General features: G+C 51.6%; 8 protein-coding genes across 8 annotated transcripts; 3 read left to right on the top strand and 5 right to left on the bottom strand.

Annotated features, from left to right (window-relative positions):
• Nucleotides 1-950: 950 nt before the first annotated feature.
• POX_c03791 (putative U3 small nucleolar RNA-associated protein 11) lies at nt 951-1955 on the bottom strand (the record flags this gene model as incomplete). The annotated part of the gene is made up of 2 exons (XM_050112680.1): nt 951-1760; nt 1860-1955. The coding sequence occupies 2 exons, from the start codon at nt 1953-1955 to the stop codon at nt 951-953; spliced, it is 906 nt and encodes a 301-aa protein (XP_049970236.1).
• Nucleotides 1956-2470: 515 nt separating this feature from the next.
• Nucleotides 2471-3085, top strand: POX_c03790 (uncharacterized protein; the record flags this gene model as incomplete). Its single annotated transcript, XM_050112679.1, has 2 exons — nt 2471-2630; nt 2814-3085. The coding sequence occupies 2 exons, from the start codon at nt 2471-2473 to the stop codon at nt 3083-3085; spliced, it is 432 nt and encodes a 143-aa protein (XP_049970235.1).
• An 829-nt stretch (nt 3086-3914) lies between these two features.
• Nucleotides 3915-4829, bottom strand: POX_c03789 (uncharacterized protein; the record flags this gene model as incomplete). Its single annotated transcript, XM_050112678.1, has 1 exon — nt 3915-4829. The coding sequence occupies one exon, from the start codon at nt 4827-4829 to the stop codon at nt 3915-3917; it is 915 nt and encodes a 304-aa protein (XP_049970234.1).
• Nucleotides 4830-6362: 1533 nt separating this feature from the next.
• POX_c03788 (uncharacterized protein) lies at nt 6363-6970 on the top strand (the record flags this gene model as incomplete). The annotated part of the gene is made up of 2 exons (XM_050112677.1): nt 6363-6658; nt 6736-6970. 2 exons carry the CDS (start codon nt 6363-6365, stop codon nt 6968-6970), a joined length of 531 nt encoding a protein of 176 aa, XP_049970233.1.
• A 235-nt stretch (nt 6971-7205) lies between these two features.
• POX_c03787 (Superoxide dismutase) lies at nt 7206-8029 on the bottom strand (the record flags this gene model as incomplete). The annotated part of the gene is made up of 3 exons (XM_050112676.1): nt 7206-7313; nt 7389-7868; nt 7982-8029. 3 exons carry the CDS (start codon nt 8027-8029, stop codon nt 7206-7208), a joined length of 636 nt encoding a protein of 211 aa, XP_049970232.1.
• Nucleotides 8030-9524: 1495 nt separating this feature from the next.
• Nucleotides 9525-10623, top strand: POX_c03786 (Rhamnolipids biosynthesis 3-oxoacyl-[acyl-carrier-protein] reductase; the record flags this gene model as incomplete). Its single annotated transcript, XM_050112675.1, has 3 exons — nt 9525-9640; nt 9764-10078; nt 10209-10623. The coding sequence occupies 3 exons, from the start codon at nt 9525-9527 to the stop codon at nt 10621-10623; spliced, it is 846 nt and encodes a 281-aa protein (XP_049970231.1).
• Nucleotides 10624-10836: 213 nt separating this feature from the next.
• Nucleotides 10837-12763, bottom strand: POX_c03785 (uncharacterized protein; the record flags this gene model as incomplete). The annotated part of the gene is made up of 3 exons (XM_050112674.1): nt 10837-10994; nt 11075-12362; nt 12455-12763. 3 exons carry the CDS (start codon nt 12761-12763, stop codon nt 10837-10839), a joined length of 1755 nt encoding a protein of 584 aa, XP_049970230.1.
• A 323-nt stretch (nt 12764-13086) lies between these two features.
• Nucleotides 13087-14820, bottom strand: POX_c03784 (uncharacterized protein; the record flags this gene model as incomplete). The annotated part of the gene is made up of 1 exon (XM_050112673.1): nt 13087-14820. One exon carries the CDS (start codon nt 14818-14820, stop codon nt 13087-13089), a length of 1734 nt encoding a protein of 577 aa, XP_049970229.1.
• Between the last annotated feature and the right edge of the window lie 1114 nt (nt 14821-15934).

The raw sequence follows: 15934 nt of genomic DNA, 5'->3' as shown, positions 1-15934 counted from the left end.
CTTTCACGGGACCTGCCAGTGGACGAGAGGGTATTAGTCAGCACGAATTATCAATCAACAATCTGCATCCCACTGATTCCCCGCAAGAGGCTGGTGATGCTGACAATCCTACTTCCGCGGGCATGTCCGCGGAATAAGGAGTATACATGATTATGACAGTTCATGACTTCAACGCAGTACGTAAACATACATGCAGTGTCCTATTATTTGAACTCTTTTCGAGACTCAGCCACACGAAAACTTTGAATTTACCGAGACTTGGTCAGTGAGTAATGGACATTGAAGGATCGAGTTGATCTCATCTCCGCGAGGAGCTAGTAGAGTCTTTAGCCTGCCAAATTGCTGACCCGCTGACAGCACGACCAATGAGTCTAGGCAATTGATTTGGTATTCACCGGTCCAGGGTACATTGGCACGCTGCTTTCGTGACAAAATGTTGACAATGCCGAAGACTCAATTGGAGTTGGACAAGACAGTGTATCCATTATGCCTTTTCGTCATCGTCAACGCGAGTGTGGTCAATTGGACCGATTCGTAGCTGAATTTTGTCAAGCAAGTCTTTTAATATACTTGTACTTAGATATAGACTTTCAATTGGCATTGGCCACTTAAAAAGAAAGGGGATCTTTGGTCCACGCGTATTTCCAGCAACTCAAGAGCGGTATTGCGTGGGTATGGAAGATGGCGGCAGCCATGGATAACCTTATTGACCAGAGACTGGACATGCACTGATTGGTAGCATTTCTAGCCTCAAACATTGTGCGGTATGCGATGCGCCTGGAACTCCCCGTCTATGCTGGTATCGGTACAAGATGTGGAATCATGAAGAAAAAAAGGAGAAAGGGTGCAACGGGGAAAAAATATTGGGTCGCTGGATTGACGACCACGACTTCGTCCTCTTCACAAACAAGTCTTTTGGAAAACGGAAAGGGATAGGTGCTGCAACGTGTTTAGCGCTTGCGCTCACGAACCTTCCACTTGAGGCCGTGCTTGTTGGTCCCTCCCACCGACCGATCCATCTTGCCCCGTTGCAGCTCGACTTCCCTCTCAGCCTTCTGAATCTCAGCATATTGCCTCCGCAGCGCCGCCAGCTTGTTTTCACGGCCTTCCGTAACCCGTTTTCGAATCTTGCGGGCGCGACGGGCTTCACGCATAGCTTCCTTCTCTGCGGCCAGTTGCTTGGGCGTTTTCCGCAATTTGGATGACTCTGCCGCGTTCTGATCCTGATCCGAATCCTCATCCATGCCGTCCGAGTCCTCCGCATCGTGCTGCTGCGCCATACTTTGTTGCACTCCCTTATCGTCTGCAAATACAACTTTGCGGGGCTTAGGAGCCACGGGGGCGCCAAAGTCGAAATCATCGTCCAGGCCATCGAAGCCATCAAAGTCGTCCCCGTCGTCATCCTCGTCCATATCTTGCTCCTTCTTCTTGGACTTGACCCCAAGAGCCGTGTTCATGCCTTCTTGCAATTGCACATCGCGCTCGAGACGCTCGATTTGACGACGTATCCGCTCTCCCACGGTGCGTAGATAGTTCTGGTCCTGCGTCTTGAGCAGCTTGATTGCGTCGTGGCTGAGCCCGCGCGCAGCGGCTGAATCGCGAGAGACACCCACACCCCGTCCATGCTTTCCTTGCTGTGCATTCTTCGATCCGACCATGCCAAAGTAGAATTCTTCAGGATTACGGTCCTTGGCCTTCTCTTGCAGGCGCTTCAACTTGGCTTTCTTCTCATTGTAATCTTTTGCGCGAAGCGAATAGTCCTAATGCATGGATATAATTTAGTAACCTTCATTCTGACTTGACGGTCCGCGGACTCGTCGCCTTTCCAAGCGCTGAATCATACAAAGAGTCTGACCGACCTTGTGTTTCTCAAGAAGACCCCATTTCTCACGGCCTTCGAGCTGGCCACGCTCACGATGTTGGCGCCGCTGGACGGCATTTCGCATCGACGACATGATGAAGGTTGGAGAAGTCGACGATTTTGACGGAAGTTGAGGATATATGGTAATGTGGCAGAGATCACAAAATCCTAAGCCCAGAGTCCCTTGAACGAGAAGGGGAAAAATCCACGATTCAAAAGAATGGTCGCCTTGACAAAGTGGTGCGATGTAGACGGGGAAGGTTGTATCATGCGGAAGTTTTTTTTTTCTGCTTCCCGCCTTTGCTGCTCTCCGCCCGATCTTGGGATCCTCTTCAACTCCGCATCGCCAGGTCCTGCCACGCCCCCCCCTCAGCTCCCGCCTTCTCGCACGACCAGCAATCGCTCTACACGTGGAGCCTTCACTTGCTGCTCATCCGATTCATCAATCCTGTCTAGCTCGGTGCCATCGCTATTCCATGACTCGTGGGCAAATCCGTCTCTCCCTCAGTACAAGCTCTACCGGATCAGATCAATCTTTCCGTCTCCTCTCCGACCTTCTGATTTCTCTCCGCGACCTCGATCCTCAACTGGTCGAGCCAAATTAATAAAATGGCTTCCACGTCAGAATCTTCCGACCCTTCCGCGACAATTCCCGTGACCAAAAAATACAACTTCCGGAATCCATTACCTTTGTCGGCCTCTCAAGAGCAGGAAGTGAAGCAATTGTACTACAAGCGCGTACGAGCTCGCTGTGCCCCGGAAATCAAAGGTTCGTACCTAGTTGATTGGTGGAGCCAAATGAACCTGGCTCAATCCGAACGCGAATGCCTCTCTCTGCGTGAAAGCGCGATCCAGTCGCTTCTGTCGAGGGCATGGTGTTTTTTTTCTCGTTCTTTTCGCTGAATGATGCGCAAGTGAGTTTGCAGCTTTGCTAACTTTCCTCCGTAAACAGCCTTCGCTGAGTGTGCTGTCAATCGAACCGTCACTGCGACATGGGTCTGTCGACAGCAGCGACTCGCCATGAATGCGTGCATGGTCACACACGCCAACAATAGGGAAGAGGAAGACCGAGCTCGAGAGGAGTGGTTCGCAACATACGAAGAGCGACGTCGTGTCAAAGAAGAGGAATTGAAACGTGTGGAGCAGCGCCGAGCCGAAGTTATCACAATGATGCGTCAGGACGAGGAGCGAAGGAGACAGCAGCAGCAGAGTGAAGGAAAATGACCTCATCGCAAGGCTGCACATTCCTCTTTTGTTCCTTGTTAACAATCATCAGTCGATTGCGAGATATTTCTGCCGAGGGCATACTGTGATACTGTGTATATCGAGGGTGTCTTGATGTCTGGAGCCATGCCCCAACCAGCTTCCTTTGCTTGTTCTGCTTTGCAAGCTCGGGCTCTACAGGTGCTCCCGGGTTGCGATTTGGCATCGGGGCCGGGTCCGAAGCCATTTCGAGACTCTTGACTCTTGATGAGTCGAGAATTTTACGGCGACGGTGGCGTGTGTCGATATTGCGCTATGTTTCTCGATGCAGTGGTTCAATAGCGAGCGAGCGGATAGACTTGGCACGTTCTCTCTCCTCATGGCGTATTAAGGGATTCCACCACGGCGTTTTTACGGGCATACGTATCTTGTTCTCTTTTTTTCCCCCTCGACCCTTGCTTCACATCCCATCTGCTTGTCTGATTGATCTGGATTCGGAGCCGAGGGACAATACTCAATTGAGTCTGTACTTATATTTTTCATGTAGCCTGTGTCCTAGGCGTGAATGCTTGCTTCTGAAAATCTCTTTTTTCTTCTTAGTCCCCACTATCTTGAGCACCCATCAACTCATCAGTGCCTGTGATGCATGTCTGATCTTAGTTCGGAATTTAAGTCAACGTACGCCTTCTCTGTCGGCAGTTTCAATGTCAATGGGAACACCACACGCCAATAACGCCGCTTGGTTCCCTCAAGATTGACTGAAAAACAATCAAAACAATAAGCGACAGGGAAGTATTGAGTTCCTCGTACTTGATGGAAGAGGACGAGCAATATCTCCATGAGAATTATATTAGGCATCGCCCATCTTCTGGTCCCCGTCCCCATCACCCGCTTCCCCCATGGCGGTATCCTCGCCGAAGATATCCTCCATCTTCCCATCACCCTCATCTTCATCTCCGCCCTCTTCCTCGCCTTCACCCGCCCTCGACGTCTCCGGGCCCTTGACCTGCTGCTGCGGCGCATCGGGCAACTCTTCCTCTTCTTCCTCTCCTTCACTATCCCACTCATCCTTCATATTCCACCCAGTGCCGGTGAGACAGAATCGCTCAGGAGGCAATCGCATACCAGCCATCATAATGCTCTGGTTTGCATTGGCCGCCGCCGGATTCCCGTTCGCACCCCCCGCGGCGGGGTCGAATCCTCTTGATACACCGGGCAACGCGATACGGTTACGTTCCGACGCCACATCCATCAGGAACTCCTTTGGCAGCCCCGTCTGAAATTGATAGTGTAACCGAGAGGCAATGCTGAGTCGTAGCGCCTGTAGCGAGACACCGTTCGTCTCGGCGGAGGGCGCACCCTTGCCAGTCCCCGTGGTATCAGGGATCGCCGCTGCATAGCCCTCTGTGGCCAGGTGCACGGCGTCTTGAAGCACGTTTGATGTGTAGCGGTAGGCAAAGTCGAGCAATTGCAGGGGCACACGGTCTTGATAGGCGGTGACGCCGAGGGAAGCGAGGAGCATGTGAACGAGGCGGACATCGCGCGGCCGTCGTGATTTGCCACTATCTTGAAGAGACGTCCCCGGGACGTGGGACGGTTTTGCGGTCGACGTGGTCGGCGCAATGGCCGATGTGGGCGCGACGCCTTGGGAGGCCGTCGTGGCTGCGGCGGGAGCGGAGACGCCATTCGTCGTGGCATTTTCAGCGGGGGGTGTGAGAGGTTGCGTGGCAGGCGCAGAGCCTTGTGGCTGGCCGACAGAAGCCATGTGAAAGATGGGGTCTCAGATGGAGACGGGGGAGGAGGAAGCTGCACTGGAGATGGAGAAGCGGCGAACTGTGCGTGATCCGTTCCACTTCGACCAACTCGCGTGCCACGGAGTGAAATTGAATCCGGCGGCTTTCAAGAGGGTTCGTTCCCGTTGGCTGACGGATAATGGTTGCTTCGCAGACGAGAATCTTCACGCCGGAGGATCAGCTCTTGGCACAATGCGAGGTCAGTAACCTAGTATCTCGAGAGAGCGCGGTGGAGAGATGAGGTGGAGGTTGGGAAGTCGATGTGCCAAGTTGCGCGCCGATGAAGATCCCGTGAGGCCAAAAAGAGAGCGCGGGAGCTCCGATCTGGCACTAACCGCTTTGGGAAAACCCGGAGACTCGTTGGCCTGGAGGCATCAAGTAGCTTTGGTGAGTTTTAACTTTCGCCTGAATTTCATACCCGATGGAAATAGACTATGCTAATTCTGAGACATCGTGGATGTAATCTTAGAACATAGCTTCCGTCAAATGCAGCATCGAAGATTACTCAAAACGCATCTTTACAAAGAGATCCTATACTCGAGGCTGAACGCCCCCTTCCCCAACTTCTCTAATCTACTATACACCATGCCAACCAAATCTAGTTTATGCTTTTTTTTTCTTTTCTCGCATCAGCCTTGCTGTCCCATGCGTCTCTCAGTTCGAGATGGGCGAGCCCTTTGTTTGCATTTATATGAGGATAAATCTCACCAGGGAAGAAACGCCCGGTTCCAGATCCATTCTGTCGTTGGTGTTATACTTTGATCTGGCGACGGAACGATTTCCCAACGCTCTGTCTGAGAGAATGCTCAACTTACATCACCCGAAGAACAGACCAAGACCCGACCGCGCTTTCATTTGTCTATCTTAGATACTAAGAACTTAATACAGATAGACCGTTCAATAAATTATTATTGAGAATGATGGCACCGTGATCCGCATCTCTTCCAAGGTCCTCTCTGGAAGAGTCCACTCCACCCGCGAGACGGCCCCACAATGCGCGCATTTGAGCAGATGAACTGGACATGTTCTCATCCAACATGAACATGGCGATTGGCAGCAGACCAGCTGACCCACGCCACAGATGGCCGCTTATCTGCTCGTTCCTGCTCATCAGGGAGACTGAGAACCTTGGGAGAATGAGAGAAAAGATGGAAATGCACTGAAGGGTAGACGACCTGAACGAATCCCGTCTGGAAGTGATGCGTCATGCGTAGGCAGTGGGACGGTAAGGACTGATATGGTGCGAAACTCTGAGTATGATGGAGATTGAGAATCCTTAATGCCACGTTCTTTTAAGGGGGTTCCGATGATTTTGGAATTGAATATTCAAGGATTTCCGTGGACAAAATCGATTGTAAAGGCAACGCTTCTTCCACTTTCTCGCTCTCTACCTCTTTCGAATCTTACCCGTGCATCTGTTGCTTGCTCACCTTGCTTCTGGGGTATCAGTAACACTACATTTGACTGGCAAGCTTCAATTAATTCTCTCTCTCTCTCTTATCACAATGTGTGGTGAATCCTCTCGATCAACATCCGGCGGAACCATCGCGGTCCTCTTCCCTCTCGATAGGTGTTGTGATAGAGACAGTTCCGAGAGATCTCTATCTTCATCCCCCCAGTCTACAAGTTCCGTGACCACTTCCTCATCATATTCGACATCCTCTTCCTCCTATTCGCTCTTTTTTCAAGAACCAGAGAATCGCAGTCCTGGCGATAAAAAGACAAAGGCCCTCCTTCACTTTGCCGACGGCGAAACCTATCAGACTTTCTGTGATCATCCCGAGGTGGAAATTCGAATCGAGTGAGTATCTTGTTTAAAAAAAATGCACTCTCGTCTCTCTGATTCAGTGGGACTGCGGATGCTAATCTGCTCACTAGGAAGCATGGAGATCTCTCTGCACGTCTGTTCGAGATGACGCCGTTGCATGCTTTCCGCTTAGATCTCTCCAAGGGCGTACGGACGAGCAATGAGCAAGGCGGGAGAGAGATTGAAGTAGATCTGAGAGAATGTTTGGATCTGACGGTGTCGGCCCGTGGTGTGGTTGGGCGGCAGGTTACTCTCTGTAGTTTGGATGGAACAGCGCTGGGAACGGGGATTATTGGATATAACTGATTGAAATGACTACTACGATGGAATACATGTCTTTGTGGTCTCGCATCATGTTCTCACTATATGGATCTAAAAATATGGATCTGTATTGCTCTTTGAAGGAATGGAAGCTTGATATCAGAAGGGTTCTATTTTGGAACACAGGGCATCCCCATCTCTCTCAAGTCTTTCGAGCCAAATGGACAGTTACCAAGGCTCTTGTACATGATGAGAACACCTTTCCATTTCGGACACGAGATTACAACTTGAGCCAGTTCTCCACGCCGGCCGTGTATCGCTTCTCGGCTTCGGTCCAATTGATAATCTTCCAGATGCCCTCCACATAGCCGACCTTATTATTCAGATACTAGACAATCCCTTATTTAGCATCCAAGAATCAAACGATCAAGCCCAGTCACATCTCCAGATCTGCTTGACTTACCTGGAGATAATAAGCATGCTCCCACATATCCACTCCAAACACAGGGACATCCGTCGCTGCCACCGGATCCTGATCCTTGGTGGCGACAATCTCCAATCGTCCCCGTGCACCACCTTTACTCACCAGCCAACCCCATCCACTACCTTGCAGACCCAGCAACTCTGCACTGAAAGCCTTGACAAACTCATCGTAGGACCCCCAGCGGGTAGCAATGGCATCTCGCAGGGACGGAGCGGCCTTGACCAGGTCATTCTCGGCACTCCCCGGGGGAGTTAGATTCTTCCAGAAGAGCGAATGGTTGATGTGTCCACCGCCATTGAACTTGATTTTCTGCTGAAGACTGATCAGAGTAGCCACGTCGTTGGACTGGGTGGCGGTGATTTGGGCAGAAAGGGCAGCATTGAGATTATTGATGTAGGTTTGGTGATGCTTCTGGTGATGCAGTTGCATGATCTGCTTGGAGATGATAGGTTCTAGAGCCTATGCGGAATGGATTCAGAGTTGGTTAGTTTTTCTTTTTATTTCCCCCTTGAATGACTCTGACACTTGGAATGTGACAGAACTGCGGTGGGTTGAGAGGGTTCGCGACTCACGTCGTAGGCATAGGGCAGGGGAGGCAGTGAATGGGTGAGGGTTGCCATGATGGTCGGTGGGTTGTAATTGAATCTTGCAAAGACAAATCCTTGGAGTTTTATTGGTGACCGCTGCTGAAGATTACTCGATTGAATGGGAGATCAGAGGACAGGGTCAATTTATCCACAGGTGTGTGAGGTTGGAAGAGAGGAGAAGATGGCCACCAGGGTCCTCTTTCTCCTGCTTCTTACCAGGAGGGGTTCATTACTCTATCATGAATAACCGATCTCTTTTGTTTGATCATTCAACGAATCCGACCGAGGGATCCATGACTGGTGTTCGAATCGGTACCACAGAGATGAACAACACCAGCTCATCGGGTAGAACATCCGAGAATGAGCAAATATGAGCAAATATCAGCCAAATGAACATGGGACGCCAAGCCGAGTCTGGAGCAGCTCCAATGGTCTTGCAATCTCAAATCTCTGGTTGAAATCTGACGGCTAAATCACGTTAGTCTTCCTCTAGCAAGATTTCCTAGCTTGAAGTAAGAACTACTAGCTAGTTTGTACAAGAGAGGGCGATCTGGCATCGATGCACTTTTTTTTTTTTTTTTTCAAATAGTCTCGTATTTACGCTTCTTCCGCTCGCCCTGTCGAGGGACTTCCTCTGTAAAAGCGGAAAGTCACCACGGCTGATGATGGTGCCATGAGTTTATGTTGAGGTGAAATTGCTCCAAGTGAAGGGAGTCGATAGTGAGGACACTCGAGGAAAGAGATTCGTTCTGAACAGACCTCAACTTGGCCAACGACTGGAAAAGTGTGCACAAGGGAAAGCAGGAGACCAACTGGTGGATGACAGATGAGGCCTTCCATTGCCTAGAAATCACCGGATTACATCAATGGGCGAGTACCTTCCAGCCATGTGCGTCTTTTTTTCTCTCGCTCTCTTTACGATGGAATTGCACGCGATCGAGGTATTCCAGCCTCTTCGTCTCCCCCTCCAACGAGAGTGTTTTGACAAAGTTATACTTCTCTGTAGGTGCGTCTACTGTTTGGTGCCTCAAATTCAAGGCAATATTTGCCCTGACACTCGACGAGTTAGAGTGTAGATGCCAATCCGACGAGTATCTGACAGTATCCCAGGTTCATCACAGGGTGCTTTCAGATAGCTGGACTTGCGCATATCATTTGCTCAGCGCCCCCCCCCCCCCCCCCCCCTTGGCTGTTTTCTATGAATTGACTTGATTCAAGTCCTGCCACGATATACTACAAAATGGCAGGAGGAGGACCCTCGTCATCTGGGGTAACTCGGCCCCGAAGTGATGTCTCTCTTCTCCAACTGGAGCTCCAACGGAAATTGCGGGGTTTCGGCTGTGGACGTGAGCCTCGGTCGCTCGGAGCAAAAGCCTCGATTCGTGCTGGAAAAGCTGTCATTTGTCTAGCGCTTTTGTCCTTGAATCTTCAAATGATCTGATTTCCTCCTTTTCCTTTCTTTTTCTGCTCCGGCTTCCATCTTGAAACTCTTTTCAACATCCCACGAATACATACACATAGTTTCACAATGTCCGCCGCCGATCAAGTCCGTCTCTCCAACTTCTCCACCATCTTCTCCCTCGAGGGAAAGGTCGCCGTGGTGACGGGTGGCTCGCGTGGTCTGGGCCTGCACGCTGCTTCTGGGTGAGTGGTGACAATCAGCTCGATGATTTTTCTGCATAAACTGCAAACGAAATGACCGGCCGTCGGTGTCGCTCAGGAGGAACTGATCAATGATGCTAATTTGTCGACCGTGTTCAATGGCAGACTGTTGCAAGCCGGATGCTCCAAGGTCTACATCACCTCCCGCAAGAAGGACGCCTGTGAAGAGGCCGTCGCAGCACTTAACGCCCTCCCCAACAAGCGACCCGGTGCGCAAGCCATCTCCGTCCCTGCCGATAGTTCTCGCATCGAGGAGATTGAGCGATTGGCCGCGGAGATTGCTAAGACCACTGATCATGTCGACATTCTCTTCGCCAATGCGGGTGCCACTTGGGGCGAGAAGTTCGATACGCATCCCGAGAAGATGTTCTCCAAGGTGATGGATCTCAATGTGAAGAGTGTCTTTTATACCATCCAAAAGTGAGTGGTTACTATACATCATTCCTGTTCCAATACGGCTCCAGCTGCCCCCGTCGCTATCCCCTCAGCCCGCCCCCGCGGCGACGAGCTTGATCCCATTTTTCTGACGGCGCCAAAATTCAAAATCCAGACTCGCTCCCCTCCTCTCCGCCAAGGCGACCCTCGAAGAGCCCTCTCGCGTCATTGTCACTGCCTCCGTGGCCGGAATCGGCGTTGGCTCCGTTGGCGAGAACGCCACTCCCAGTTACTCGGCCTCCAAGGCGGCTGCCATCCACCTGGCCAAGAATCTGGCCGTGGAACTGGGACCCCGGCACATCCTGACCAACGCCATCGCCCCGGGCTTCTACCCGTCCAAGATGGCCAGTGGTCTGATCAATGCCAAGGGCGGCATGAAGCAGATGGAAGAATTCTCCCCGAACGGTCGTCTGGGTCGTCCGGAGGATATTGCAGGATTGGTGGTCTTTTTGGGCTCTCGAGCCGCAAGCCATCTCAACGGTGCGGTGATTGCAACTGATGGAGGTGCGGTGCTCAAGGGAAGACTGTAAAGAACGAACAGAGTCTATATAAGTAAATACGCATGACGGGAGGCCTTGATCCATGTGAGCGAGAGCCTGGTATATATACCTAATTTGAATCTCTCTTAAGGATGCACTATGGTCGACCCTGCTAAAGTCGGAAGATCTATCCTGAAGACTCATTCCGTACGGATTCCCCATGGATTATATCATTTATGTCAGGATTACACTGTACACCCAAATTCAAAGCTTTGCCGGGGTTTGTCCTTCCTGGCCTTGCACCGCCCGATCGATGAGTTCCATCGCCTGGTACAGCTCGTAGTCATGCTGTTTCGGGGTCACGACCTGCACGCTCAATGGCGAATCCAGGTAGACCCGACGATCGACAGTTTTCTCGTCCCCTATGCGATTCACATGCAGGTCAGCACAAGAGGAACACGGAAAGAGGGTTGCTTTCAAACTCTTCTCCTCGCAAACTTACACAGTTGACGATTTGCCTTATCCCAGCTTCCCAACACGGGATCTTTCATCTCTCGCCCGAGCTCGAGGTCCGACTCGGCGAAAACCCGCACCGGCACCACACCGGCAGGGTAATCCAACAGCACAAATGTGGACGTGTATCCCACCGCATTGTATCGATCCATCTGAGGAACCGGATGTGGTGCTACCGGACAGATGATCGCGTCGATCTGGCGTGTCCGGGATGGAGAAGAAAGGGTCCACATCTTCAACATTTCCTTCTCGACTTGCGCACGCTGCGCCTGCAGCTGTGCAAGCTGTTGGATCGTCAGGGCCTTGCCGCGCTTCATCCGGCCCTCGAGCCAGGGCGTCAGCGGCTCGCCCATGCTCTCGATCAAATCAAGCATGTGGGATCCGCCGTCGATACCCATCAATCGGCCAGCAAGGGCCTGGCATTTGGGCAGGACCTTGGGCAGTGGGAGATCGACGACCTCCACGCCGGGAGTTCGGCGCAAGCGAGCGGCTACCTCGTCGAGGATCCGTGTGATCGGCGGCAGTGGCGTGACCAGACCATCTGTCTTGAGGATACCCACGGTAAAGTTGCGAGGCGTGGTCAGAGATGTCGGGACAGAAGGAGTGGGCCAGTATCCTGGGATACAATCCTCTCCAAAGAGCTCCGCCCGCGGCACAATCTCAGCCATGACGGCCGCGATATCTGCGACGGACCGTGCCAGCGGACCGGCCACCGGCTGGATCGAGATTCGGCCTTTCCCTTCGATCTGCCCTCCTTCTTGGCCGCCGTATGGAACACGTCCATCGCTAGGTTTGAATCCATAGAGACCCTGACACATGGCCGGAATCCGAATGCTGCCCCCAATGTCGGTGCCGAATCCCACCATCGATCCACGCATGGCCACCAGAGCACCCTCGCCACCGGTACTTCCGCCGGCGGTCCATTGCCGGTTCAGTGGATTCAAAGTGCGCCCGAATAAATGGTTACAACTGTCCAGCGTGGCGAGAGTCTGCGGAATATTGGTCTTGGCGATGATAACGGCGCCCAGAGACTCAAGCAGATCCACGAGGTCGGCGTTTTTCGCAGCGGGCTTGAATGCAAGGGCGGAGAGACCGATGCTCGTGTCGACTCCCTTGATACAAAATGTATCTTTGACTGAAACAGGAAGACCGTGCAGAGGTCCAATCGGCCGACCAGATCGTTTGAAACGATCGTCCAGCTCTTTGGCCCGGCGCAGCGCCCGGTCAAACAGAGGTTCCGTGATGCAGCGAGTCAATTGGTGAGCCACGGCTGCTCTCTGAAGACCACAACCAGAGATAGAAATCGAGTATGAGTAATTCCATCCATCAATGCCAAAGGGGTCCTCGACTTTACCCAAGGGGCGCGTACCTTGCAAAAGCTCCGAATCACATCCTCGGCCTTTAGTTTCCCGCCTCCCATAGCATTCAGTAGTCGCCGTACATCATACTGTTCTGTGATATCGAGTTCCGTCGGGGTCAGAATTCCACAAGTGCGCGGAATATCCATCACGCTGATTCGGCCATAATCTTTGGGTCCCTTGGTGATTGACTCGGCCGGCGAGAGCATCCCCTCGGGAATCAAGTGCGCCGGCAATCTCCATTCCGACGGAATTGCAGCGGCTAGCGCCTTTTGCTTGCGCTCGGCAATTTCGATATAGGCAGGCTTTGCAGATGCCATTATTGCTGTAGATTAAATGGTTTCGCTGGAGGCAGATGGACGGGATTCAATGGTAGCTCAACGGCTATAAACAAGCCAATGCGGGGGAAATGCGGAGAAGCCTCGGTCCGTTCCCATTCAGATCTTTGCCGGAGAGTTACGATATTCGCCGCTCGTGCTTTTGATTCTTTTTTTTTCCCACTGGCAAGGACGAAAATATGGCAATGTCTACTACTGGAAACAAGCGGCACTAAAAACGCAAGTGCTCGAAATTGATCAAATGCAAGTATGATTATATCCATGATTCGATTAGTTCATCTCTATGTAGATCAAGATTGCGTACGTCAGAAACGCGCCACATCCCTTCCGAATAATTTGTTTAGCGTCCACCGGCCCAGAACGCGAAGTTTATTTCGCCAACTGATGGACATGGTGATGTAGGCTGCGTTCCACACAATGCGAGCCATGTAGCCCTTGAGGCCCGAAGGAAGATATTGACTGCGCTTACTGGGGTCATGCATATCGTGTGGAATCTGCATCAGGGCCTTTTCGCTGCCAATGTACGCCAATGTCCCCAGATTCCGGAACGAGAAGGGCGACGTTTGCTCAAAGTCGCCCTTGTTCAGGCGGTCCGCAAGCCACTTGGACTCTTGGAATGTCGCTTGCGCCGTGGCCGGAGGAGCGCCGGTCTCAGGCATGGCATTGTCGCCTAGAGCGAAGACGTCCCTGAGCACGGCAGTTTCTCCGTGCTCATTCACAAGCTGAACTCGCAAATATCCATCGACCATCAATGCGCCCTTCTTGGGAACCTTTTTGAACTCCCAGGCATTTTTCTCGTCGTGCGTTTCAAATTCGGGCTTTTTGTTCAATCTGAGCACGGATGTCTCTTTGGGAAAGTCCTTCACCTTACTGAGCGATTGGCGGATGAAATGAGGCATGGCGTTTCCCGTGGTCCATACACACATTCCGACTCCAATTTCGCCTTCTTCTTCCGTGGTCAAGGTCAAACATCCCTTCGGATCCATATTGTGAGGCGGGGGCGCCCCAGGCGCGCCCCATCGCAAACTCTTGATATGATGAGATGTCTGAACAGTGATTCCTTCCTTCTCCATCGTCTCCATGGCGTAGCGAGAAAGGCTCTCGTCGAACGTTGACAGCACCTTTGGCGCCACGTCATACAAGCTGATTTGAGGTATTCCTTGAAGCGTCGGGTACACCTTTGACAGGTCGTCGTTGATAAAGTCACGTAAATTGGCCGCAAGTTCGGACCCAGTCGGACCGCCGCCTACAATCGCAAAATGTAAAAGCCATTTCTGCATCTCGGGCGTCGTCGTGGGAAGCACAGCCAGCTCGAAACACTCGCGGAGGCGCCGTTTCACGCGGCGTGCGTCGCCGACGTCCTTGAAGAACAGGGCATTCTCTTGAACTCCCGGGGTTCCAAAGGTCTGACTCACCGTACCGACCGCGACGATCAGCTTGTCGTAAGGAACCTCGATCATTTCTCCCTGCTCCCAAGGACGTACGCCCTTGCCTGGCTTGTCTGACGGTTCTTCCGAACCATTTTGAATGGATTTCTGATCCTCGGAGGTCCGTGGCGATTCTGTGACTCCGCTCTTGACCACGGTCGCTTCGCATAAGACAGTCTTCTTTTGCAAATTCAGCCTTTGAGCCGCGGATTGGATAAAGTCCACTTTGGCCTGCTTATCCCGAACAGGCTCGATGATGTTAGAGAAATCCAGTGAGCCGCTGGCAGCGTCTGTGAGAAGTGGAGTGAACACGAAATAGGAGCGGGGAGAAATGATAGTAGTCTTGTATCGCTTGGGTGATAATCGTCGCGAGAGTGTATAACCACCCCAACCGGAACCGAGAATCACGACGCGTTCTCGCCCGTCCCCGTTGATGGCCTCATCTTTCAAATCCACTTGATCAAGTGAAGTGGCAGCTGACTTTGAGGTTTGAGTGACAAAAAATTTCGGACTCTGCCCAACTGTCCTCTTGAGAGAGACTACGCAGTCGGGGCGAAAGTTCCCGGGCTTCTGAAGATGAGAGGCTCGTCGTGCCAGCGTCTGAAAAGGCATCATAGCAAGAGAAGTCCGTTTTGAAAAGACTGAGGCGGATTGCAGGTATTCCACCTGTCTAAGCTTTCTTTGCTTCGAGAAGCGAGGTTGGTGTGGAATCCTGACCACTTGTATGATGCATTTTAGTCAAAAAATAGCCTAGTATTAAGGTCCATCCGCTGATCCGATTATGACTTCATTTCATAGCTCGGCATGCTTCATTAGTGGATCTTGGACTTGCCAGACTTCGACCCGCCGGCATCCGACCGGATCCGGCTTTTCGGCGTGCCTTGAATCAATAAATGTTTCACGCGTGCACTGGAGCATGGTTCAGTTTTGATACCTTGGTTTGTGCAAGGGGTCGAAAGGTTTGCGGGTGCTTTTCGGTGTTGACGATGATGGCGTAACGGGAGCACGCGTTGATGACATCTTCAGCTCGAGTCTTTACGCAGCGAAGAAGTTTCATCACGTGCCGCAACGGTAGTCTTCAGCGATCCAGATTGATTAGAGTGTTCACTTCCAATTTCGGGTCAGGTGCGGTTTAAACTCCAGAATCAACATGATGAGGCATTGAACTGATCCACCAAGCCTCCAAGGCTGAGCCCCATACTTTTCTCATTTCTATTGATCGACTTGGTGGCTTTGCCAAGGAAATCGCGAAGCCTGATTGGCCAAACCCCTCGAATCGAATGCCATCGGCAAATACTTTGGATCTTTCCATATATTTATGGGATCAATGGTGTGACTCTCAGCTACTGCAGGGTCATCTCAGACGTTGGCCAGTAATACCGTCGTTTGAAAATCACTGTCAAGTTTAGTGAGAGAATCTAAATCATCGTTTGATTCAATCATGAAAGATCGACCATTCCCAAGGTGATCAAGAAATGAGGCTCTCATTGCTAGAATAAAGAGTCTCGAACCCCAGAAATACCCTTCTTTTGGTCTGCGCATTATGGAGAGCGCGAGCTATACGTCGAGTAGTAAGAGACCACTTGATGGATCCATGAGTAGCACCACTCTGGATTTACCGTATGGTAAGGAGATATGCATCCTAAGGTTCCCGCTTTAGGCGATCATCGACAAGCTTATGATTCCTCTCATCTGCCATGCTGATAGATTGTGGTATATGACTTGT

This window comes from Penicillium oxalicum, chromosome III, assembly GCF_001723175.1.
Source record: "Penicillium oxalicum strain HP7-1 chromosome III, whole genome shotgun sequence".
NCBI classification, from domain to species: Eukaryota; Fungi; Ascomycota; class Eurotiomycetes; order Eurotiales; family Aspergillaceae; genus Penicillium; species Penicillium oxalicum.
Note: the sequence above shows the minus strand (reverse complement) of the source record. Positions and strands in the feature narration are given on the sequence as shown.